The sequence below is a fragment of the Elephas maximus genome, chromosome 21 (assembly GCF_024166365.1).
Source record: "Elephas maximus indicus isolate mEleMax1 chromosome 21, mEleMax1 primary haplotype, whole genome shotgun sequence".
In the NCBI taxonomy this organism is placed as follows: domain Eukaryota; kingdom Metazoa; phylum Chordata; class Mammalia; order Proboscidea; family Elephantidae; genus Elephas; species Elephas maximus.
Genome location: NC_064839.1, coordinates 37,679,039 through 37,706,459, shown reverse-complemented (window position 1 = coordinate 37,706,459; position 27,421 = coordinate 37,679,039). Strand labels below are relative to the sequence as shown.

At 44.3% G+C, this 27,421-nt stretch overlaps 1 protein-coding gene across 9 annotated transcripts in view; it reads right to left on the bottom strand.

Annotated features, from left to right (window-relative positions):
- ZFHX3 (zinc finger homeobox 3) overlaps positions 1-27,421 on the bottom strand; it is a 701,029-nt gene that overhangs the window by 36,601 nt on the left and 637,007 nt on the right. For 8 of the 9 annotated variants that reach the window (XM_049864644.1, XM_049864646.1, XM_049864651.1 and 5 more), the window contains one exon: positions 8,726-8,833. In XM_049864644.1, the coding sequence (XP_049720601.1) occupies positions 8,726-8,833 (108 nt within the window). The remainder of the gene's footprint in view (positions 1-8,725; positions 8,834-27,421) is intronic. The other variant, XM_049864650.1, reaches the window with a different exon arrangement.

Genomic DNA, 27,421 nt, shown 5'->3' with positions numbered 1-27,421 from the left:
CCCCAATACGGCACAGATCCCTAGAGATTAGAATATAATAATATTCTTCCAGTTTTTTCTCCATTCTAAACCTATCTTCTTAAGGATGGAAGGACTTCATCTCACATACTTTAGACATGTTGTCAGGAGGGATCAGTCCCTGGAGAAGGATATCATGCTTGGTAAAGTACAGGGTCAGCAAATAAGATGAAAACCTTCAATGAGATGGACTGACACAGTGGCTGCAACAATGGGGTCAAGCATGGCAACGATTGTGAGGATGATGCAGGACCGACAGTGTTTCATTCTGTTATACATAGGGTCGCTATGAGTCAGAACCGACTCAACGGCACCTAACAACAACAATCCAGCACAGTTCCCCCGTCCTTTAGTCTGGGAGGGATGCACAGATCCATGCCGCCCTAAGTGTCAGCAATCTGGGGTGGGATCAGGCACCATACTGTGGGCCTCTGCTTTCCCATGGCACAGCCTCTAAAACTTGTACTAAAATTTAGGAGTCAGTTTGAACTTATGAAAATAAACACACAAAACTGGTATAGCATGGTAAAAGGCACACAACTTCTCAGCAACCTTGCAAATCAGCTTTTCCCGTAACCCACTAGGGGTTTCTTTCTGCTAGTTCAAGTTTCACAGGAGAGTGTAAGAATTTGTGTGTAGGGGAGAAAGACATCACTGAGGCCTCAGCTAAGCTGGAAAACAACAATGATTCTCCACTTTCCCCTGTAGGTTTAAAGCACTGAGAAGACAGGAAGTATCTCCTCTTGGTATTGTGTACAGTGCAGAATGTGATACCTGAGACTGAGGGAATCCCCACACCAAGTAGTATTTACACCAGTGCTTCTCCCAGTTTCCATTGAGTCCCTATGCTCAACTCTCCAAGGCTTGAGATAAGTGATCTGTGTGAAGGGGTAGGAAGGTGGCTCAGAGGTGTCTTTCAGGACCCCTTAGGAATTGATGTCACATGTTGTTTTCCTATGGTCACACTCCCTTTACCGAAAGGCTCCTGTCCCCTTTGCTAAGTAATAAAGCACAGTGGTGTGTAGTGCTGGCCACAGATCTTGGCAGTGTGACTTCAAGCACTTTACCTGACTACAGTGTGCTTTCAGTTTCCTCATCTGTTAATGAGGTAGCAGTCTCTACTCTCAGGGTTCCTGGAAGGCTAGAGAGAGATCAAGCATATGAGGCCTCATCACAGTCTAGCACATGGTCAGAGTTCAAACATTTGTTGTTATGGTTTCATTTTTAAGGGTATCACTAAGAAATATCATGGTCCATGTGGCATTATATGGTAAAAACACTGAGGAGAAAGGCCTGGTTTTTAGGACAAGCAGAGACACCCTAAATTTGCTTTTTCTATGTAATAACATGGATTTGATGTTTGCAAAGGTGAAAGTAGAATAGCTTGGATGTAAAGTACTTATGGTCATGCTATTTTATCAAGTGAGTGTTAATGACACATTCACATATGTACTGAGTACACGCTAGGTGATGGGAATTTACAAATGGAATAAACAACACATGGCCTCTGAGCATGGTTGCTGATGATTCTGTTTAACTACAGAAACATGGGATTTTCAAGTCCTTGCCTTTAAATCTTCACATAAGGAGAGAAAGCTACTATGTTTGGTGTTCTTTAGCTTTATAATCTGGGGAATATCCTTGACCTAGAAGACAAATCAGGGTTTCGTCACGGCTCTGAGGGATCTGGTCACAAGTCTGACACCCAGAAGTTTGCAAACTACGGCTCTCACTTCTCTTGCCTGTAAAATAAATACTGGATCCAAGAAGAATGTGAGAGCCTAAGAAAGTGCTCAGACCTCTCTGTGAGGAAGGCACCATGGTTTGTTTTTATTATTGTTGTTTAAACAACACAGTAGGGAATATTAACATGATCCCTTTGCTAGAATGATATGCAAATCTATAAAGAATTTTCTAGGGTGCTGAAAAACCATTTGTTCCTAAATCTGCATTTTCACTGCCCTTTATCTCTACCTTGATGGTAATTCTCATCACACTGTACCATAGTTATGTGCTTACATATGACTTTGCTTCTAGAAAGTGAGTTCCTTTTCTCATATCCTGTATCTGCCTTAAATATCTGCACAAAAAATATTTGCTCAATTGATGTGGTCCCTATATCTCTTGTGGCTTACAATATAAATTCTCAAAGCCAAGACCTTTGAATTACTGGAATTCAGGCGAGTCCAGATAATCTACCACACCCTGTATCTATTTTTGCTTCACAACATAAAAATAGTTAAAATGGTTTGTTTTCAATTGTGAGAGAGAATTCTGCCTGCAGAGATTTTAGGCAGCCAAGTTACGCTGAAAGTGGCCTGGGAAAAAAAAGGGGGTGGGGGTGGGGTGGGAAGAGAATGAGCGGACTCTGGAAAAGCTGACATAGAGGCACAGTTCCCATCTGTGTGTGAAAATGTAAACCCAAAAATGGTTTTCTTTGATAGGAATGTGAACCACAAAGAGGCTATGCAAGCCAGGAGAGTCCCAGCATTCTCTCACATGCACCTTACTGCAGAGACAAACTTACATTTGGGTGAGGTGGAGAAATGGAACTAAGTGATAGCAGGACATTATGACTTTAGTGGGGGCATGATGGTGGTGGTTAATGGTCTGGTTTCCAGCTAACAGTATGATACCTCTCAAAGACTCCCCACCCCCCCACCCCAAATGAGTCTCTAAGGACTTTTCCATTAATGACCTCATCACACTGAGCTCTGACAACACCGTGCCATCAGTCCCAATAGCACAGGACTAGGTGAGAGCAGGAGGTGCTCTGATGTGCCACCAAGAAAGGCTGCCCCAACTCCATGGAGAAAGCCCGAAGGGTTTATGCTGGGCACAGGCAAAAATGTAGAACTCTTTATCTAGGCTTCTGACCCATGCTGTCTGTATTAGCCACAGACTACTTTGACAGTTACCAAACTTCTTAGTTTAGTAATTAATGTTCTCCAAGATTCGACACTCCTCTACAACCTCCCTTCCTCCAATTATATTTTCACGGTGTTCCAAAACTGCAAGAACCCATTCAGTCCAACCTGCCATTTTAAGATTTATAAACTGCAGTCCAGAGATCTAAGGTTATACATCTAATCTTAGTGGCAGAACCAGACCTTGAGCCTAGAGCTTCTGACTTCTAGTAGCCCAGTGCTTTTCCTAACACTTACTGCTTCCTCTCAGCATATATCTTCTTTTGTCTTTATGGACTCAATTAACAAAAAAGTATTTTTTTCAGCCCCTTTCCATTCTCTGCCATGATCTACGTTTCGAGCATCGAGTTTCTCATACAGTGGCACACGTATTTATACAAAGCTGTAAAACAACAGAGAGATGGGGGAGGGCTAGTAATAGATTTCCACCAGGATGTGCCTGACCTGCTTTTTTTCAACCTCAGTAATTAGAAAGGCAGTGGGTCTGTAGGAATTATTCATATGCAGCAAGAGCCGTGCACCATACATTTATGTTAAACATGTCAAATCCGATTGAAATCATGCCTGCCAGCACCACAGTCCATAAACACACTTTTCCCTCACAGTCGCCCATACCTTGCCAGCCCATTAATACCTCCTTTAATAGCAGTCTCCCATAGATTCAAATCAGGGATGCTCCACTGCACTAATTGCTCTGTGTTAGGTGAGCATCATGGATTAAAAAAAAAAAATTAATAAAATACAATCCCTTCAGGCCATTTATCCAGAAAAAGCACTCAAACTACAATTCTAAATCAAAATTTTACAAAAATACAAACATGAGCATCTGCTAGGGATTCTGGAAGCATTATCACAGTGTCACTTTAAGTTGAGCTACCTCCCCATCTTTGGTTTGTTTTTGTTGTTTGTTTTTTGGTATTTGTTTTTAAAGCACCAATACCCCCTGGTTATCGTCTCGAATTAGCTTAACTTGGCCCAGCTTAGTGTTCTGTGGCTGGAAACTGTGGTGGCTACAGGATTTAAGTAACCACCTTGCTATGATTCTTTTCCAGGAGCTCATTTTCACACTAATTATTGGTGATAAAGAATCACATAAATTGTATATCACTCAATTTATAGCAATTAATGATTGATTGGATAATTACTGCATCAATCACTGTTCAGTTGCTGGCATTGGGGGGATCTTCAGTCTAGGATACACATATTCAGATATTGTCTGCTGAAAGAGAATAAGACTAATGTCCATGTTTCAAAAGAGAAAATCACAAAGTAGGATGGTGGAAAATGGCTGTGCGTTAGGGAAGAGGCTTTGCCTCAAAGAACATTTCTGGACCCTCTGTTGGCCCACAACAGTGTTTCATACTTGCCTTGAGTAGATGTGACCCCTCAGTGTTTATCCAGAGCTTGCATATGTGCCATCACTTGCCACTGTGGAAACATGTCACTCATCCACGTTGTACACCTGAGGTTCCAAGTGGCCAAGTCCTCAACCAAAGTCGCTTGCAAGCTGGTGGTTTTCCTCACTCCAAATCTAGAGCATTCTCTCCACTTCGCCACACTGCCTTCGGACTGAGCACGAGGCTGTCTTATTAAAAGGCATAATCATGGCTGACAATCCCACTCATTCTGAACACAGAGATGGTTGGCGCATTGCGTTATCACTGCACAACTTTGGGAGAGTGCTACTACTCATACTTAAAACAGATGAAATGTAGGGCAAATGGTTAGGCTGGAAATTTCCATGTAAGAGCTTGGGCTCTGCTATAAGTAAAAGTGGCAGAGTCAGTATGCAAATCAAAACCTATTTGTATACGCTGTTCAGCAAGTTGCTTGAGCTCTTCAGGACCCAACTGCCTCACCTGCAAAATGGAGGGAGTGGGTCCTTACAGTACCTATATCACAGAGTGGGAGACAGAATCAAATGATATAATGTGTACCAAGCAGTGCTTCCCAACTTTTTTCCAATCAGGGCACATACAAAAAATGGTGGCAAATTGGGGTAAATAGATGAAGCTGTGACCTATCCTGGCTTCGGCTGCTCGCAGCCTCACCTGGCCTACTCAAACCTGTACACACCTGCTGGGAAAGACAGGTGTGAAGCACTGAAAACAGTGTCCAGGGCATGGCTCGAGCCTACTGTAGCCTTTATAATAACAGGAGAGTTATTATACCTGGGCTATTCTTTCAGTATTCGTTTCTTGTTCCTTTTGAGTAACTATAGCTGCCATATCCAGCATGGTAGCCCCGAGCCACATATAGCTATTTAAATTTGTTAAAATTAAATACAATTAAAAATTCAGTTCCTCAGTGGTACCAGTCACATTTCAAGTGCTTAACAGCCATATGTGGTTAGTGGCTACTGTAAGGGACAGGACAGATGCAGAACATTTCTCTGAATACAAAAGGTTCCACTGACCTATATTAATATTGTACTTAGGACTACGGCCGTTTCTGAGATCCCCAGTAGAATGTTATGTTCCTAAAAGATAAGGCCTACAGTCTCATCGAACTTGTGATTGGTGAAGTCTGCCCATTGCCCTGCACGTGGTAGGGACTCGGCCAGTGACTGTGGAATTGATTCAGATCACTTTCTTGCCTGTCTTGCTGCCACCCAAGGTAAAAGATGTTAAATCTAAATAAAAGAAGACCAAAGAGGATTACCAGGCGACATCAAAAAGGAAATCAGGGTCCCATTTCTATGTAAAAATAAGTAAAAAAAAATTTTAGTCAAGATTATCCATTCCTGCCCACCCCCAAAACTACATAATCAATATCTGAAAAAATGCCAATTATCCAGGCCTATTTGAAATATCAACCTGCATCATGAGCAGCCACTAATCAACATTGCAAATTGTGAAATCACTATATTTATTTGCGGGGAGGAGGGATATCCCCGCCCCCCCCCCCGCCCATCACATTTAATCAGATAGTAACAGCTCAATTCAGTGAACAAATGGAAAAAATGCAGATATTTCTATAAAATACTAAGGGTCCAAAAGAAACCTCAGAAAAGGATGCTGGCACCTCTATTGATTCTAAGATCGAATCAGCCCAAGCACCTTAATAAAGCCTGTCATTACACACTCAGACACTCCAGACCAAATTATGCTTTGGGTCAAAAGAGGATCATTTTCAGTCAGGAAAGAATTTTCCCTTCTCTCTTTACCACCGTTCAACTGGCAAGATGCACCCGAGTTACTCATATTCTCATTCTCTCCCTTCATCTTTTGGAGGTAAAGATTCAGTGTGGTCTGTAGCTTGAATGAATGAATGAACGAGAAAGTGGAGCATTTTAAGGACATTCATTTATATGGTGCTCCTTTTAAGCCCTTAGCTTACATTTCCTGACTGCCTAATGTGTCCATCTAGCACTATGAACACATTGAATGGGATTTAACTGAACTGCCCTCAACAAAGCCTGGACTAGGCCAGTTGTAAGGACTAGAAGAGTACATACAAAGTACATGGTACAGGGCCTGGCACACAGTGGGAGCACTGTAAATAGTGGCTACTTTTAACTGACTTTTTTCATAGTGCCCTTGGCACACAGAATGCAGGAAACATGTATCCAAATTCCATCCACCTGGTCCCACTAAGGGGCCGTGGTGGGGCAGTGGCTAAGTGTTTGGCTGCGAACCAAAAGGTCAGCAGTTCGAATTCACCAGCTGCTCCTTGGGAACCCTATGGGGCAGTTCTGCTCCACCCTGTACAGTCGCTATGAGTCGAAACTGACTTGACAGCAACGGGTTTGGTTTTTTTTGTCCACTAAATCCTTTTATGTTGTTCCCCCTCATCATCTCAGTATTTCCAGAAGCCATGTGCTGCCTGGTGACAGTTTTGCATTCAAGTGGGAGGACCCAAAAAGAAACTACTAGTCGTTTTCGTCATTTTATTGAACTAAGTTATTGGGCGATATGGGGCAGGCTCCTTATGTAAAGCTTACTACAGACAAGCACTGTTCTAAGTGTCCCTTATAGAAACAAGTCTCCCAAAAGTCCTATGGAAGTAAGCACTGTATTGAATCCCCATTTCACACAAGGCGCAGGAAGATTAAAGTAACTTGAGCAAGGTCACTTAGCTACTAAATGGCAGGGCCAGGATTTGAAACCACAAAAGGTTACCTAGTCTTCAAGCTATGTTTGTGAAGTCCTCTCCCCCAGCTTGCCTTCTCTGGGCAGACATGTTTAATTGCCATCAGTTCCTTTTGTTTAGCTCTCACCTTACTATTACAGCAAAACCGGGACCCTGGTCCATGCAAAGTGACATAGTAGTCATCCTTTGCTCCCCATACACACATTCAGGGACTTGAAGCACAGATGTCCATCCTGGACTCCCCAATCCAATCTTAAAAATTCTCCTAGGGTGCTCTACACTATTCCTCAGTGTTATTTTGAGAACTGGCCTCTGGACACCACACAGCCCAGTCTGAAAGGGGACAAAAGCAGTACGGATGAGAAAATCTGCCTAGCGTGCCTGCCCATTGATTCAGCAGCAGCAGCGCCTTATCTCTTCCTCCCAAGAAACACTGGAGAGCAGCACATCACCTTCTAAGCTAGATCCTTTTTGATATTTGGAAGCTGTTACACTGCCTCCTGAATTTCTCCTTCCTAGGCGTAACAGCCCTAGTTTTTTCAGCCTCTTCTCTGAGGCAACATTTCTCAGCCTTCAGTCATTTTCATTGCTCTCCTCTGGCCTCTCTCCAAGATTCTGTATCTTGTTTAAATAGTGAAGGCCAACACTGGACGTGATTTAAGAACAGTCGTGACTGGAAATGTAACAAAGATCTGACCAATACAGACTCCAGAAGGTAAATATTTTTTTTTAAAAAATCCAAGTATTACAATATTAATAATGGAAGGTAGTAAAAATTAGGCTGATTAAATAAAATCATTTTCATCACTTGACATATCATTTCCTCTTATTACTGTGGTGGTTTCTGGGAGATGTCTCTGTACCAATAAGTCTTCTTAGAAACTACTTTGTTCCTCCTCAAAAACAAAAAAAAAAAGCCTAAGCTTTTCTTCTTGCTCTCAGCTTGTCCTTCCCTCTATACAGAAATCCTATCATGTTGAGAGATGGCTGCTCTCCTTCTCTCAACACTAGTTTTCTAGAAATAGCACTTCCTTTCTTGGCTTTTTCAATTTCTTCTGCTTTCTGTAAGAATTCCTTGGCCTGGATGCACTGCTTACCTCCCCTTTGAGTGGATTTCAATGGGTGAGTGCTCGCCCCAGGGGAGAGGCAGGGTATGGGAGGTCTGTAGAACTAGGGGTACCAGTGCAGGACCCTGTCCAGGCCCCAATATTCAGGACAAAGACAATCCTTCATTGCTGACTCCCTTAGCGAAATCCTGAGGCTGAGAAGCAGGGGTGGTCCTGACCAAGATTCACATGCCAAACCCCACTGCTGGGTTTGGCAGCAGGTGGGATACAGGATCAAACGTTCAACAGGGGAAGAATAACATAAAGGACAAAAGGAGCTGCTGAAGAAATGTGACAGCCAAAGCACATATACTCTTAGCTCAGAGTCTGACACCTGGCTGCTCAATAAACAAGCTGGCTTTTGGCCATTCAATAAACTTAAAAAAAAATTCTTTAGTATAACGTAATAGAAGAAAAATAAAGGTGATCACTCAAACACACACACACACAAAACACCTCTCCCACCCACACAGTGCCTACACAGTTTCTCTGGGCAGACTAAGGCTCCATCTCCCTGACTTGTCAGCCTCACCCCACCACGGAGAAACACTGGGCGGCTTGAGGGCAGCCACTACATACTACCTGTCCACTTGCTCTGGTCTTTCTCGCCTCCACTCTCTTGGTCTTTAGCAAGCTCCTCTGGATCTGCAGCTGTTTCACTGGGTCCTTCAACATCTTCAATGGCTTCTTCTGAAATGGAAGAAAAGGAAAAATGTCAAAGATTAAAATTAGAAGACGGAGGACTCTTGGCTCCTACTCCAGAGACCATGAAACTCAGACGCAGGGACTCCATCCCTCTTCTCTATCCAGTGACCCTTGAAAGGCTGACTGCACTAAGGATGCACCAAGGTCTGGGTAAGCCATGAGGACTTTTTCTCCCCACTAGCAAGATAAGACTGTGATTTCCTCTAGACTTGTGCCCATTAGTACTTCAGGATGGATTCTGAATGCCTCGCTTGAGCTCTTCCAAATGAAAAACCAATCCTGTTGAACCAGTAACTCCATCTGAACTCCTGAAGTTGAAAGTCCTTTAAGCTTGAAAATGAGGAAGAGTAGCCACACACTTGCTTCTTGCCCAGGTCCAACCCCAGAGTGTCCTGGCATCGAAGCAGACCAGACCCAATTGTTGACCCTTATAGGCCTGTCACGGCCTGTGCACACGCCAGACCACGGCAGGAGTATTTTACAGTCATTCACATTCTGAAGTCACAGGGTATCAGTGGTAGATAGGATCTCATCAATACAAAAAATTCTTGAAACTAAGCAGTCTCTTGTGGGTGTGCCAGAAGTCAGGGGTATAAAGCTAGATTTGTAGAGAAAGGGATAAAAAATTTTAACAGAATTGTACACTTTCTTTTTGAAATCCTTCCATTCTTTACCCACCACTGGTTTAAAACTAAACAAGAAGCATCTCTCCAGCTCAGCACACAGTGCTATGGTGAAGGCAGAAGACTGACCATTTTCAACACTAGGTTAATCATGAAATGCTCCTTGCCTAAGTGGCGAAGGGGCACAGGGTATTTTACATGTTGAGGAAAAGGGAGTAAGGCATGTCTCTCTGGCTCTCCTGGCCCTTTAGATCATTATTCAAAGCATGTATTCAGTAAGAGGAGACTGAATGAATGAAAAAGGCTGGCAAAGCCAGGTGGATTAACAATGAAATTATTAGGAGATTTTGAAAAGCACACACCTTTCAAAGTACAGAGGCATGAGAGCCAGGTTGCTCGTATCCAACACCTGAGGCCAGCATTAAACCCCGAAGCCCAACCTGGCAAGGACCATGTTTGCAGCAGGAATTTGGGCCCAATCTAGACCCTGGGGAGCCCTGGTGGTGCTGTGATTAAAACTCGGCTGCTAATCAAGAGGTCGGCAGTTCAAATCCACCAGGCGCTCCTTGGAAACCCTATAAGGCAGTTCTACTCTGTCCTACAGGGACACTATGAGTCGGAATTCACTCGATGGCAACAAGTTTGGCTTGATTTTCTAGACCGTGGAGTTGGGGCTCTGTCCAATGCCACCACAGGTCCCTCCAACTGCACTTTTTAACTACTTTAAGGCGTTATGCCTTCCAACCTTCCAGAAATAGTCTCTAAATTTCATCTCATAAAGGAAATAAAAGGAAAGCAAAGTAAAATGACCTATCATGAGAGAATTTATAAAATACCCTCGGAAGAAAGTAGCTATACAGAATCAGGTTTTCCTAACTCTCCTTGAAAAGAAAGGACTAGAAAGCTGAGCTAGGGTTCAAGAAACATTCTCTCTTCATTACCAGCAATAAGGAGTTTATGAGACAGTCATGGGGCAGATGAATAAAATAAGCTGCTGCTTACCTTCATCTTCAACTAAGAGGACTCCACATACAATTTCTGTGTCTCATTTTTTTGTCCCATTGCATAGTAAAGTTAACATCAAGTCTCTCCACCCCTGCCCTCAGTTCAAAGAAAAATCGGGCAACCATGATTTGGAGTCAAGTATAAACGCATTGAACCCATTGTCATCGAGTTGATATCAACTCATAGTGACCCTATAGGGCAGAGTAGAACTGCCTCATAGAGTTTCGAAGGAGCGCCTGGTGTATTTGAACTGCCAACCTTTTGGTTAGCAGCCGTAGTACTTAACCACTACACCACAAGGGTTTCCCAATCAATTATACATCCCCATAATTAACAGAGTGAGTAGAAAATACATACATATGTATATATACACACACATATATATATACACACACATATAGAGTGTTAATAGAGTAACAGTACCCGTTAAACATATGATATATGTACCATCTTAATTATGTTCGGGTATGATGTTCAAGGAAACCCAAGAAGAAATGATGAAACTCTTGGACACGCCAACTTCCTTTATATGCAGAATCATGTCCTCAACCCCAGATAAAAACCAGGTGCCATTCGGCTGAGCAGGAGCTTCACTGCAGTTCCACCTGTGTCCTACAGGTGTCGCCCTCCGCATGGCAAGGCCCAGGAAGGGCCGCTAGCTGCAGGAGGCAGACACGTCTGGGCCGCCTAACCTGAGCATGTGGAAATAATATACGTCTTAAGTGAACTGTCTGGTTCTGGGGAAATAAAATAGGACATTCATAAGCAGTTACACCATCTGTCTTTATACCATCATCATCAACAACAAGAGGAAAAATAACTCTTTAAAATGGATGAAAGCCAAGGCTGACAGTAACCGGAAAACTATGAGCTCTGAATACCAATAAAGGTAGAGAAATGATTAAAAAACAGGGATACAAACTGCAAATTCGTCTGGGCAGCTCAGGCCCATGAAGCTTTGCAGGAAGGGTGTGTTTTATTGGTTCCAAAAGCATAAAGGAAGCCACCTCACCAACACCCAGGCCTCACGGTGGCATCCACAGGAAGGGCCCGGTCTCCCTCCACTGGAAACACGTGGGAACAGGACTGAAGGGGTGTGATGGCATCTAGTTCTGAAAGAAGACTGCGAGTCCACACACAGCTACTGGGGCGGCTCTCTAGCCATTGTCCCTTGAGGAATGTATATTTGATACCTACATGCTGATGGGCACAGGGCAGAGGGGAGTTTTTCCACAGATCATGGATTGCATTTTCCCCTGTGAAGTCACTGGCAACTGGCCGAGGTCATTACAGAAGCCGCAGATTTTTTTCGTATAATATCAGCTACCAGCAGATGGTAAAAAGGAGCAGGTAGAGACTCAATTGACCAAAGATCCAGTTTTATCTAGAAAATTTTTTCACTCAGACAAGGCTTTCCCTCACCAAGACACGCAACAGCCAACATGCCCTTTTCAAGGCTGAAAGAGACAAATCAAAACTAATTCCTCCCCCAAAGAATTTAATAATATTTCAGAACCCACACCAGCAATGCTTTCTCCAGCACGAGGCCAGGACCTGGGACAAATGCCATCTCCTCTAGCCCTGCCCACCATGGTTCCTGGCAAGAGCTAGCAGGCCTAGCACATGCTAGACAGAAGATCTGCTTTTAAAAAGATCCCAGATGATGAAAAAGTTTTGGAAATAGTGGTTAAAGGTATACAACATTGTGAATGTAATTAATGCCACTGAATTGTACACTTAAAAAATGGTTAAAACGACAAATTTTATGTTCTATAGATTTTACCTGTCTTGGAAGAAGTACAACCAGAATGCTCCTTAGAAGCAAGGATGGTGAGACTACGTCTCACATACTTTGGACATGTTGTCAGGAGGGACCAGTCCCTGGAGAGGAACATCATACTTGGTAAAGCAGAGGGTCAGTGAAAAAGAGGAAGACCCTCTATGAGATGAATCGACAAACCAGTGGCTACTACAGTGGGTTCAGGTGTAGCAACAATTGTGAGGATGGTACAGGACCGGGCAGTGTTCTGTGTGCACAGAGTCACTATGAGTTGGAACCAACTCAACAGCGCCTAACAACAACATAGATTTTACCACCATAAAAAAAAAAAGATCCCAGAGAAGGTGCTTCTAAAACTCCCATAGAAACCCACTTTGGTGGTTACACCCTACAGTAGCTCTCAAACTACAGAACCCCCTGCTATTTGGGTATATTTTTGCATTCAAGAACCAAGCGAGGGAAATAGAGGCAAATCTTCAACAACTATACACAGTCTTCCTGGTGTCCTTTCGGCCTTCAACGTTCACATAAAGGGGTGGCTGAAGGCCTTTTAAAGATCCATTTCCATCACCACCTCCTTTGTACAACTGCCTCTCCCAGACAGCACTTACTAACTCGAGCCAAACCCAGCCTCCTCACGTCATTCCCCTGGTTAAGGGCAGTGCCCTCAGGTGTAGGAATTTTAGCAGACAAACGTTCTAAGAGGGAAAGGCTCCTAGGGCAGCTTAGGTTTTCTAGGTGACAGTACCACAGCCCCAGAAATTTTCCCTTCAATCGGGCTAGTTTTGCTGACCACAAATGCAAATTGTTCTCTCAGCGCATGTCATATTTAGCATCTTGGTAAAGGTGACTAACTACGTGATTCCCCAACCCGTGGTGACACCTGCTCCCAAAGTAGACACTCGTGCCAAGTGGCCACCTTGTGGGGATTTGGAACAATTTCATGAACGGCCTGGAAATTGGATTGTGGATCACCAGGCAGGTGCCATTATCATGAAGTCAGCATGCCACATCACCACACACACTCCATGAGTGTGCTCCCCTAGAAAAAGCTCCTATTCTTCAAAGACACACAGTACGGTTCCCCAAATAACCAGGGCCGAGAGACGTGTCCATTGGGTATATCCCACAAATCACAGGCTTGCAGGAGAGGGAAGTCAATCAATGACTGAGACTACTCCCTCTGTTCCTAACTCTTAACAGGATAATGCAGATTAATTCAAACCTTCCCCCAAACCTGACAAAGCCCCCATAGTGCCTCAATGTGATAGAAATTGGGAAATTCTCCTAAGAATCAGGGTGTCTGTACCTAGGGCTCTCACGTGATCATGTTACTTAAATAATACACCACTCTGTGATCCCCTAAGAATGAAATCGTTCTTTTCTTTTTCTTTGCGGGGGGGGGAGTAATGTTTGAGGAGGGGGTGCAATAAAGTACGTTTGCCTGTCGGTAGGCTCAAGAGCTGAGAAACATTAGCTGTCATGAACCACAATCAAATCAGGTTTGAAATATTTAGCAGTGGCTTGGAAAATGCGGCGGTGCAGCTCTGACAGGCGAGATGTGCACAGACACCCACTTTCCATTATAATGGAAATATCAGGCCTGTTCTGAATATGTATAACCCAGAAAAATGTATTGATTTTTCATTCGGCATTAAAAAAAATGAAATAGCCTGCAGCTGTCAAAAGCCTTTTGTTAAAAGCTCATCTTTCCTGGAATGAGGTTTACCAGAAACAAGTTTTAATTGTATATAGGATCTCTTTTCTTTGAAAAACAAAATAACCAATCTGCTTACTTTGAGATAGGGTTAAAGCTTTTCCTTTTTCCATTTTCAACTTCATTAACCAAGGACGACCACCAGTGTAGGAGGGAAAGGCCTGCACACACTGGCCAGCGGGAGTGACACCAAGGGTGGTGTCCACAAGTGGCATTTGACAGTGTCTCTATGGTTTTTTCTATGGTCAGTAGGAGGAGGGCCTGGATTTTGTCTTGCTTTCTTATTCTTTTAAGTGTTGTGTAGGGAATGGACTCTGTGGTCCTACTAGACGCTAACTACAGACACTCATTCACTGGACAGCTTGACCAATCCATTGTCCTTTTTAAGCCTTGGTTGGCACAGCTGGAAAATGGGGGCAGAAAACTCTAATGTGCCCAATGCTCTTGACATTTTGAGTAATCTTTAATACCTGTAAACATTCTATAGAATATGAATGTTCCCATTTTGCAAATACAAGTCAAGTCCTACAATATAAAAGATGATTGCAAAGGCCTTGACCACTTCTTTCAAACAAAATTCAGTGTGTTAAAACTCTGCTACAACAGAAACTCCTAACAGGGTGTGATTTGCAATGCAGATGGACAGATGACTGTTTTCCCAGCTCTTTGCTCATAGACTCTTCTTTGCTCTCCAAGCCAGTGAGGAAGAGGTGAGCTATGGTGACACATGGTTGTATTTACAGGGATGGGCCACTATGTCATTCTACCTCTGTGACATTTTGGCAAGTGGGGTCTCCCTGGATGGTGATTACAGGTCCTACCAGCAATGACTCTTCACATGCCCTGGGCCACAGCCGAACTGCACAGTGACACCCATATCCAGAGTGCGATAAGCTACTTGGCAACATTCCCAAACGTATCTTCTCAAATGTTTACTCCATGGTTTTTTCCACGGTGTCTTTCTCGTCCTGCCAACCTGGCTGGAAGCTGCTTGAGAGGTAGCTTAGAGCAGTTAGGTTTTCTGGGTGACAATACCCCAACTCCAGAAAATCACAGTGGCTTTTCTAACCACAAATGCAAATTGTTCTCTTAGCATACGTTATACTTAACAGCTTGGTAAAGGTGGCTATATACTCTCATGTACACACACGGAATAGGAAATTTACAAATCTACCCAGAAGTCTTCTGTGTGTAATCATCTGAATATATATTTTTTTAATCACAGGTAAACTTTGTTCCATTTTCCACAGTTAATAAAAAAAAAAAAAAAGTTAATAGTGTGTAGATTAATCAAGGAAAATGCCAAATCACAAGAGGAAGAGCCTGGGGCCTAAATCAACACAGATGACTATAACATCTTGAGATTAAGCTATCCCAGTCCAGGTAGAAATCCTTAAAGGGGTGAAGGAGAGTGTGGGTGTATGGGGAGGGGCGGGGGCAGGAAATGGCTCTGCGGCTGGCGCATTCATTTATTCATCACAAGTGTAATATTTTCCCAGCTTCTCAGGATTCGATGTCATTTCTTTTCAAATGGACATTAGAGTTCCAGTGTGCTTATAGAGCCCAGGGCATTCAGTGAAAAGTGCATTCTTTACGTGGCTGACAGGCGAGCCACCCCCCCCACCCCCCCCCCATCCTTGCCCCGGCCTCTGTAAACCCCACCTCCTCAGTTCTCACCAGGGCCCCTTGCAGGAATCTACAGGATAGTGCACGGGAAAGGCAGAGGTAGGCCTCACCCTCCAGGTACACCACAGTCTCCAGCCTTTTCTATTTTCTCACTCCTCCAAGCTGCCTGCCAAGTCATACCACCTTGACAAGCTATCCCAGTCCAGGATGTAAACGGTCAGGGAGCCAGCAAAGGGCTCCTGCAGGTAATTTCCCAGCCCAGTGGCTTAAAAAAAAAAAAAAAAAAAAAAAGTGGCCACACTGCTAACCAGTTGTTTTAAACCAAACTGCCTTCTCAAAGATGAAGTTCATAAAAACAAGTTTCACTCCTCAAAAAAAAGTAAAAAAAAAAAAAAAAAAAAGAGTGGGCAGGAAAGGAATTGGGGGTGTGGAAAAAGATAACGTCAGATCCTGCCTCCAAAGCTGAGTCCTTTTTTTCACATGGCTTCTTTTGCCACAAGAATCCTCTTTACCACTAGGCACTCATTTACCAAATACACCTCGGGCCACACTGCCTGGAGTTTGTGGACAGAGCGTGAAAGGCAGTGGCGGCCCGCCAGCCTGGGAAGGGGCCACAGGAAAGGCTGGCCAGAAAACGGACACCAAAGGAATCCACGTCCTCGCTGCCCCCCCTACACTGGCCTCCTTTCCTGCCTTCCACCTAACTCTGCCTTTTGGCATCAGGCTAAGAATCAAAACTCTGAAGGCAACTGTGAGTATTATTAAAAATGACTAATTGGAGAATAGAGACCATTTATGCTTTTGTATATTTGAAGATCTTGCCACTGTTTATAGAAACAAGAAAAATGGGGACTCCAGCAAGAGTGAGGCTGGGAAGGCTAGGCTGGGCTGCACTCGTGTGTTCTGCCCCTGCCGGGTGCAGCCCGGCCTGCAGGAGCTCTTCTTCATTTGCCTTTTACTTAATTTCACCTCCACCTGCAGCATGGACAGGAGGGAGTGCACTGTGGGTCCAGAGTGGGCCTGGCCTGTTGAGGCCTCCCAGGGACAATCCCCTTCTCTGAGTTGAGCTGTCCCTCCTGAGTGAGCACCACAGAACACCAGAACAAAAAGTGAAAAATGCTACCATTGTGTGGCAAGGGGTGGTTCCTGCCATTTTTCCTATCCCGTGCAAGGCCGCTTGGTCATTTGAACAGTTTGTCTAAACCACACTAGAATTAAGGGGGTTGGTGGGGGTCAAAAGAGAAGGAAAGGAGAGGAAACACCCAGAGCCAGTGTGGCCACAAGTTCCATTTATCTTTGTCCTTAGCCAGAGCACCTTGGTTGCCCCCTGCAGAAACTCAGAAAGGATGAAAGCAAATGTGTGATGACAAAGCACAACAAACCAAATATATAGCTAACTCACCTGATGGGCATTCACAAGAAGTTTTTTTTTTTTTTTAAATAACTAAAAAACGTGAATTCCAGTTTGTAAAAAAACAAACCCAACCCTGAAACGGTCTCTGAATCAGTGCTTAACAAGAAACCCAGCAAGGTCTCAGAACTCTCAAGTAAACTGAATTCTGCAGAGTTTAGTTTCCTTGGATTTCTACAGAGCCATGATTGTTGCTGTTACTTTCACACATGAAATGTAAAAAAGGCAAATTCCCAGAGCATGTTTGTAGCAGAGCGTGATGTGATTGTGTTGTCATTTATGGGAAATAATCGCAGGCCCATCTCTCCCCCCCTCCCCCATTTTCCAGTCCAAATAACCATGAAAAATTACACTTCAATGTCAGTGCGACGACAAAGGAGGCGCGCTCTCTGGGAGCCTGGCGGATTTGCAGGGGTTTTTCCTTTCTTTGGACAAAAACTACCTTCAATTGTACTTCATTTAAAACATGATCTAACAAATGCATTTTGACAAGTTCCTTTCTCTTTTTCTCCTTTCTTTCAAATAGTATTTTGTACAGTTTAACCTCACACCAAACTGGAATGTTCTGGAAAAAAAAGCCATGCAAACTATAAGGCTGTTGAAATTAAGGTTTTTTACCCCTTGTTAAAAGCAAAAGTAATCAAGAAGAATAATAAATCTAACTCAGTATGCTTCTGAGGAAGAGAGGAAGAAACAGGGTAAATGGTAATGTCTTAAAGAGAAAACATATAAAAGGCAAAAACGCTGGGGTTAGTAGGAGGAGGAGGGTCTTGGTAGAGGAAGAAGGGGCTTTATTTGTTTGTTCATCAGAATAAACCATTTTAGAGGCATCTAATTTTTTTAAGGTGTTCAGAATTACAGTCAGAATTGGGGGTTCACAACTACACAAGGGGCAAGGATAGGGATTCTCTCTGATGGGCACCAGTTTCCTTTTAGCTCCCCCTTCCTCTACAGAAAGGAAAAATTTTCAACAGAATAGATCTGCCTGAAAGCTTTTTAACATTCCAGGTGTGAGGCCTGAGCCGTCTCTACAAGCACCTGTCTTTCAACAACACCCTGCTTGAAATAAACACTGCCAGGCTTCCACGGTTGGAGGGGAGAAGACAAGACAGATAAACACACATGAATGATAGAAAGAAAGTAAATTAAAGAAAAAAAAAAAAACCAGTTTCCACTAAAGAAGGCTGGTATCAGCTTGAGTCTAAACTGACTTGTCAGAAAGAGACCTTATGCTTTTGCACATATACACACAAACACACACACAAATTATGATATCTTTCCCTATTTTTTTTTTTATTGGAAATACATGAGTTAAAAGAAAAGGCAAGGAAGGCCTGTAAGTGTACTTAAGCATCTATACACAAATGAAGGTGTGTGGGAAATGAACAGGATGTACGTACCAGAAGTGATATTAAATGATAGTGATTAGAACCTAATGGGTATAAGTGAAATCTTGTGGGATGGCTCTCATAACAGGAACGTCAACACTGATGGATGCAATCTATAGAGAAACGATATAAAGGAAAGGGAAGGCAAAGAGGCAGCTGTGCAGGCCCAAAGCATTTACAATGCTAGGGAGACGCCATTTGACAATGCCAAAGGGAGTGATGGAATATTTCGGGGTGAGGATATGCAAAAAAAAAAATTAGAAGACAAGTTATGGGGAGGAAAGACGAAGAGGTGAAGATTTTTTTCTTACTATCGAAATGAATTACCACACAACAGAGAAAAATAAAACCATGACCCCAAGCGGCCTGAGTCACATGACGATACAAATAAGGGACTTGAATTCTCAGCCTGTTTTTCCCCTTACTCTTAAGCCCACAGTGTCTGAAGGGTCTCTAACCTATTCAGAAAATAGCTTTACCCCATGAAGCACAGAATTCAAGCAGAAATGTGAGTCTACTCCCACCAGCAGACAGCAGACAGCAGAGTGAGGAGCTGACTGTCGGTGAGCTTTATTTTGCATGACATAAGCCACTTATATGCACAGCTGGTAAAACAAGCTGATTCATAAAAACAAAACATAAACAAGGTTTCCAAACCAAATCTGGGGAAGATAAATCAAGCCAACTCCAGGCCACACTGCACCCAAAAGAGTACTGGCTAAACCTGTCCTCCTCTGGCCCAACCCAAGTGTGCGCAAAGGCCACAGCCTGTGTGTAGCATGGCACGGTGATGGACTCAGCACAAGCAGACCCTGGGGGTGGCCAAAAATAGCCATGTATCTCCAAGCGCTCTAGGGTGTCTTTAGGAGCCTACCACACACCACTGGGGGCAGGCTAGCAGAGAGGAGCCTGCCTCTACCGAGAGCCTTCACCATCAGACCTGAGGCACTTTCAGGACGTGTCTACACGTGGCAAGTCAAAAACTGGGCCATTCTCCAAAACCAAGTCCCTAAACACGCTTCACTTTGAAACAAGCAGGTAGCAGAGCCAACATGTTTCAGTGACATTTCCTAGGAAATTGCAAAGAAAGTGAAGCAAAAAATTGAGGTACAAAGAAAGTTCAGAGGTTTGTTCTTAAGAACCTTCCTGCATTAATGGTGGAAAAAGCGGATGGAATTATAAAACTGTTGTCATTTTTAACAGGCACCTTGTACGACTCTTCTGTGCTCAAAGCGAGAAGGAAAATCCCTGGATCCTCTTCCTTCTCCTTAGAAACTTGCAAAATTATACCAGTGGTTGAATCCAAAGCCTCTCTTATTTTTTAAATTTTGTACTCTGTCCTACAGGGTTGCCTTGAGTCGGAATCAACTCAACGGCACCTAACAACAAAAACATATAATAAGATGGTCTTTTTCTAGTGTTTAATAAAAATGCCACCCTCCTTTTCACAATTATATCAGCTATAGCAGCCCCTCCTAAATCTCCCAGAGCTACTAACCTTATTTTAGACCAAGCCTTAGAAATGCACGTGCATCTATTCAGCCTTTCGTCCTGTAAGGTGTTTCTTGGGCCTAAGAACAGGCTGGTATCCCTTGAAAAGCTACATGTTCCATTACACAATTCCAAATTGACACAGCCATAAATCTCAAGTCATGAAAGCACACAGTAATGATCGTCAAAGCAAACAATTCAATAAAAGTAAATTCTAGACCCACACCCATACTCTTTAACACTGGGAACATTTGAAAACAACTAATACACGAAACCAAAGAGAAAAGAAAATATTGCCATGAGATGAGAAAGTCATCAAGAATCTGGGCAAAAAGAGAAGTTTAGTGACAACTAGTTTTTTTAGCACTTGGGACAGTATATTTAGAAATTCACAGCACACAATTACATTTCAAAGAAACTGTGATGTTTAAATCCTTTGTGCAAATTGCAACTGAGGGAAATATTAGAACTCCACTGTAATAGGAAAATCATTAAATAAGGACCCTCCCCAAAATTCCATAAGTGGGCAACTTTCCTGGTGAAATATGGACCCCAAGCTGAGAGAGAAAAAAAGGAAACCCACAACAAGTAAAAAATGTTGCTTCACTTTATAAGGCCAAGATTTGTAACAAGGAATGGAATAAAACAAAGCAAAGGAGTGAACGCAAACTAGCCAAAGAGCAATGCAACACTGAACATGACATCTCCCAATGGCTTGAAGGAATGAAATAGAAAATAATTCTGCATTTACCAAGCAACATCTTTAAACTTAAAGAGGAGAGAAGGAGGCAAAGAATTCATAAACAATGAGAAACTTAAAAAAAAGAAGAAAAGAAAAAGCTAGATACAATTACATCTTAAATATATATTGCAGCAGAAGAACAGATCAATTTTTATGTCTGCAAGGAGTTAGTCTATGAATTGACTCAACTACCAAAAAACTGTGGTGAAACATTAGAAATAACAGGAGAAATTTCCAGGAGAGTGGAAATAAAGACAGAAAACTCAACTTTAAAGAGAAATAATTTGAAGGATAGCCATGTAAGCAAGAAAAGATGAAAATCTAGCTGTGTAAAATTTAGCTAGATACAATTAAGGTAGAGAGATCAGAAATTTCTTTAAGAGTTTTAGAAAATATAAGGATAAATAGAGTAGTCCAAACAAGGAGAAGGCATAAAAGTGTAAACACAAATAAAATAGATTTAGGAAGGAAAAATGATGGCTGTTTGTAGAAACCTGGTCAATTCAAGGGTTTTGCCCTTGTTTTGAGGGATGTGCAGAAGCTGACCACAAGCACCTCCATTTTATAGATTAGAAGACTGAGGCCTGGAGAAAGGTAGGGCTCCAACGTCACACAGTTAGCCCTAGGTCTTTCTCCAAAGGAGAATGAGGGACATTGCCAATGTTGGTATGGCAATCCCAATGGTGACACTTATCTAATCAAACAAGCAACAAAAGGAGGAAGCAATAGGCCATCTGAATGAAGAAACTTGGCACCCTGCTCACTGGATGCTGGCTTCTCAGGGATCTCTCCTCAATCCAAGCTGTAATGTAGAGGCAAATGAAGTCTAATAGTGTCACCATAGTCATTTCAAGCAGTACTGAGCTTTTCTTTAGAACTCATATATCCATATATCCAGGCTAATAATACCCTCTTAGCTTCCTGCCGAAGTGGCAACGTGGTACCCAAAATGAAAGCATAATGTTAAAGATAGGACAAGTCACAGCTTGCTTGCACACGTTTTGTCTGTCTTTTCTATCACACACACACACTCCTTCCTGCATGCTTTTCTCTAAAAGGCGGTAGCCCAGAAGTACTTCTCAGAAATGGCTTGGTATAGGGCCTGTCAGAGATATTCTGGATCCATGGTGAGGTCCCAGACGCCAGGAACGAGGGTTGCTGTCGCAGCCCGGCATCCCAGCAGCACAGGACTAGCAAGAGCCAAGTAATTGCTTTTTCCCCTTCCACTAATAAGCTTTTCAGTAGAGGAAGAATTCAGCTTCCTGTAGTCAACAGACTCTTTTTTCCCTGCCTCTCCTCGCTCCAAATAATCTAAAGTGACTGCAATTTCAGTCCTGGCTCTCCAGCATTCAGCAGCACCGGCGGAGGTCAGAGGGTGTCAAGTGAGGGCTCTCCATTTCTTTTCTGCTTCGCCTTCACACCATCCATGCTTCTTTGTAACTGAGGCAACCTGCCTCCCCAGCCCAGCCATTATGTGCCTCACCAGACGGCATACACTGACTTCAGTCAGGATTCCAGGAATGTTTTTTTAAGGCCCAGAAAACACTGCGGGGTAGGGGGGAGATGTGTGCTGTAAACAACTGAATAGTAAGGACCAACTTTAGATGCTCTGGTGACTTGAGTTGTTAATTTCCCAGTTTCTGGAAAATGCATTGCAGGACATGTTTTTATGCTAGCTAAACCTTGTGGCTGCTTATGTGGGAGGCCTGGTAGAAAAGGACAGTGGCCCTGCCTGTGGAAGAGGGGAGGTCTAGAAAGACGTTCACTAGGCAGCACCCAGTGCCTATGAGGGTCTAGACAGGAAGGAGAGAAGAAGCGACCAGGTAAAAATGGGGACACCTGCATGTACCCCCTCCCGAAACGTACCCAGAGGAGGTGCACGTTTACCACTGGTGGCAGCCAGGCTTGTGACGGGAATTTATTTCCCTCAATTATGTGCTCTTGTCCCCAGTCTCAGTTCATCAGCACAGTGCAGCCAAGTCAGTGAAAGGCTCCATAATGAAATAATCACATGCACAGGGATGTCCTAGCACCTGCCCACCCCCTCCCCGGTGTGCTCCCATCGCTGCTCCCATGTCAACATGTCAAGTCGCCCCTGTCCAGCCCCAGCAGCCTATGGCCTAAGCACCATTTTCTTTGAACCAACCACAGATGTTCCGATTGCAGAGAGGAGGAGGAAGGGACCAGCAAAGTGGGATTAGTCAGTACAAAACATTGGTTACTTTCCTTTTCTCCTGCTTGACAATTCCATCACTATGAAGAGCCTGATCATAAGAACCAGCATACGTGCTTAGAAAGCCTCCATTGCTTAAGTCAGTGTTATTTGCTAGTTGCTGTCTAGTAGTCTCTGCCTCATGGCGACCCCACTTAAGTCATCAGTATCTAATAATAATAATAAAAGTAATAGTGATAATGGAGTACAATTATCACCTCAACTGAAGCAGAGTCTACTCTTACTCCCATTTCAATAGATGAGAAAACTGAGGATCAGAGAGATTAATGGCAAAGGTCACATAGCCAGGAATTGACACAACTGACACAAAGGCTTTCTCGACAGCCTCCTTATGGCCTTCCCAGGGGAACTTATACATCTCCTTGTGCTTCTCCCCACTCTGTCCACCCATCCAACCATCACACATTCAAGAAGCACTTTTTTTTGCTCCAGGAATGACTCTAAGCATTGACAATACTTCGTAAACAAAACAGGAAAAGTCCCTGCTCTCATGGGGCTGGGGTAGGAAGGAGGGTGGCGGAATAAGGCAGGCAATAAGCAAACTGAACAAGTGGACATATACATAATGCATGGAAAGGGGACAAATGAATCCAAGGGTTCATGTGATACAGGGAGGTCAGGGAAGGTGACATTTCAACACAGACCTGAAGAACGCAGAGTGCAAGACATGAGGCTGGGCCGTGAGGTCTTCCAGGCAGAGGGGAACAATAAGTGCAAAGGGGCTGGCCAACTGGAGGAACGGCACACTTAGAGAGAGAAGGGAGTGGTGGGTAGGAGATAATCTCAGACAGGTCTTGGGGGGTAAGTTCCTGTAGATCTTTTCAGCCACTGTAGGGCCAGAGGCACTGTGAACATAAAGTGCTTTTGTGAAAATTAGGAATCCCCTGGGTGGTACAAATGCCTGTTAACCCAAAGGCTGGAGGTTCAAGTCCACCTAGAGAACCCTCAGATGAAAGGCCTGGCGATTTATTTCTAAAAAATCAGCCACGGAAAACCCTATGGAACTGTAGTGCAATGGGTTTCTCTTATATATGGCCTTTCTGGCTGTGGGTTTATAATTCTGCTAAAATGACTGACTAGGCCACAATCTTGCCAAGCAACTGGTTAGTCTACTATGTAAACAGGGTATGTAAAATAGGATTGACCTTTCAATAATTGGTAGATTACTATGTAAATTAACTGACTGTGCTCTACCAAGGGCATTGGTCAGTTGTGGTGCTGGTGGGAGGACCATGCCTTGAAACTGACAAGGAATAGGCTTAATAAGGGCCAATCCCACAGAGATTGAAGGGGGACCTCGCTACCACCAAGAAGAACATGGAACTGAGCATGTCCTTAGGACCTGGGATCTCTGCACTGAGAACCTCTCAGACACAGGAGAGAGAGAGAGAGAGAGCTGTAACACTGGAGATGGCAAGAAACTACAGCAACCAGAGCAAAACCAAGTGAAAGAGAAATGCAGCAGTAATACAAGCAGAACCAGGAGACTGGCGCAAAATAGCTACACTGGGCTTGCTGACCCACAGAGCAAGACAGAGCTGAGAGCCTTTGGGCAGGAAGTTTGCTGGAGGAGTGGGGAAACACTAGGTATTTGTTGGTGGAGCTTAAGAGTCGTAACACTTGCCCAAGCACGACAGAGGCCTAGAGAAGGCCCAGCAGCAGACACAACCAAGAAGAAGCTGAGAGCTGTCTTGGCTAGAAACTGTCCTGATTGAAGAACTGTATCCTGTCTTCTGAATTGTATCCTGTCGTTTCCAAGCTGATCCTGATCCCAAGTTGTAGCCTGTTATTTTCCTAATAAACCACATAATTGTGAGGATGGTCTAAGAGTTGTGTGTGGCCATGGCAACAAATTACTGAACCCAGCAGAGAAGTAAAGAGTGCCATGAGGACAGCTGTTGTTAGAAATGGTGAAAAAGTTGGAAAGTGAAGGTATGTATGTCTGGCCTCCACCTCATAGGAATCACCTTTGGGCTGATGGTGATTCTCATCCCTCCTCTTGAAGATAGACAAGGTCTGATGCTAGTAGGTTATAGATGCAAATGGGGTCACCATGAGTCTGAATCAACTCAAGGGCAGCTGCGTTGTTGTTGGGGTGTGTGTGTGTGTGAGAGAGAGAGAAGATTAGAAGAAGCCACTTTTCTTCAGTACCCCTTCCTCTGGGTAGACACAGCAGAGATGCACAACTCTGGCTGGTATGTAGAGTCTGGAATGGATGGCAGCCTTTACTCATCCCCTCTGTGTAATGATATAATGTGTGGCCCTGGTTGGAGTTTCCACTCCACAGTCTGCTGTATCTCTCTAAGTACGTGTATGTAAAACGTACAGATGCAAACAAAGATGCAGCTCTAGACAGAATCTCCTGAGCCTTTTCCTTTAGTAGGGGCTGGGGGTGCAGGAGGGAGAGCTGACCTTAAGATGAACAAAGGCAAAAAGGGGAAGGCGATCCTTGGCAATCCTTTGCCATGGGCCATGCTGCAGCATGTGGCCAGTCTTGTCTTCAGTAATTCAGAAGGATCCATCTGAACATCAGGCTCTAGAGTAGGTCCCTGAGAAGCTGAAGAGGCAGCCCTGGGGTCAGGAAGAAGGACTCAAAGCGGAGAACAGCTGCAGCTCAAACTAGAAATTAGTTACCGACTGTCCTGCATTTCCCTTCTCTGAAACTGTATTGCCCCTTTACGTGAATGAATTTAAATGTACTCTGCAAACTTAATAACCACATAAAGCTACACGACCTCGGTAGGGCTGCTATTTTAATGCCAGCTTGACTGAGTGCATGATGAATTTGGGGAAAGGGGGAGACTTGAGGGAGAGGAGACTTTTTCTCTTAAATGGGCTGTTGTGGACAAAAGTTTGCTTGACACCCCACTACATAAAAGGTGGCTCCCCTTAGTGACACACATAACTCCCCACTACCATTGCCCACTCCCCCAGCCCCGCTGCCCCCCCCCCACCCCGCCACTGTCTGGGGGTTAGGGCTATGTAGCTATAAGCAGGAGAGGTAGACAGGCATCACATCTTTCTTCAGGCTGCATTTGACCTTGACCCTAGGCCCAGGTATCTCAAAGTACCCTGGAAGCTTCAAGTAGAGTAAGTGGCAAGCCCTTAAGGATTCTGAGTTTTGGCGTAAAACGTTAATGGGTGAGCTCAGAGTCCCTGCAGGGCAGCTGGTCCATACACCCTTCTACAGTCAGGAGAGAAGAGAAGTTGGACTATGAGGCCTGTGTTGGAGGCCAGAATGGAGAAGGGCAGAGACCCAGAGGAAAAGCAAAGGAGTAAAGAAGGGGCAGATAAAGGGAACTGCCGGTAGGAGCCCCTTAAAGGCCCACTGCGGCTCCAATAGGGGCACCCTGGACTGGTCCAGAAAGGCAAGGCCTAAAGTCAGAGCAGGACAAGAAAGCATGAAGCAGGACAGTTAAAGTCATAGGTGAGGAAGCAAAAGCCACAAAGTGGGAGCGGAATGGAACAGGAAGCAAAATGGGGCCAAAACCATCACAGCTTAAAAGTAACCCTCGAGGTGCGCTTCCTGCCTATCAGATGCCCGAGGCTAGATCAGGGTAAAGCGGATATGTCCCCTCTCAATTTCTTCCCATTCAAATCATCAGAGGAGCTGTATTTTGGGGAAGGGGCCAGGACACTTATTGGAGCCTTAACTTGGCTGCCTCCTTTTACATACACATCCAAGAATAAACTGCCCAAGACTTTATCCATCTCCAAAAAAGGCAACTGTGAAAACACTCCTCGCCCAGCCCCTTCCCTCAACCAGCGCAGTGCAGTCATTCTCCCCTCCGCTCTGGGGTGGGGGAAAGGGGCCAGAGGGGAGGCAGCCTGCCCAGTACTAATTGCTCCTGCGGATGCTGTGTGGTGTGGGGGCCGCTGCCTGCGCTGAGCAGTTAGGAACTTCCCAAATCATTAACCTTTCTCAGAGTGCATTGTACTGGGAGGTGCTCTCTCTGCAGCCTATTCAGGAGCCCTATTGATCTGTCGCACACTCAGTGCCTTCGAAGTTGTTTATGATCAATATGCAAATTGCCCATGGCATTGATCTAGTATTAATTTTCAATTAGGGAATCCACAAGGGGTCTCTGAGGGTCAATACCTAACAATGCAAAGGAAACTCCACTGCTCCAGAGTATCAGGCCTGGTGCTGATAAAAGCTTCCCTGAGCCTCCTTTCCCCACAGCGCCAGGCCCTTTGGGCTGTCACCTGCACTTTGGCTCCTCCAGTTGCCTCCTAAGTCAGACCCCTCCGGTGGCCTCCCGGGCTGGATCTGTGGCCGCTGCCCTGCAGCCTCCCCCTCCTCCCTCGGGTGCCACAGGGACAGTCACCGGTCTGCCAGTGCTTTCCCCTACACCCGCCCTCTTGGTCAGATTCCTCCGGACATGCCTCCACGCCTCCCCAACGCCACACCCAGAGCCAGGGACCATTGTCTCCCCTGGCTCCCCACCACACATACCTTTTTCCTCCCTCTCTCCCTCTCCCTGGTTTCTGCTTAGTCACAGAACGTCACCTTGGCACGCTGCCATGGCTGGAGCTGGCAAGCTGCATGGTCCCCAG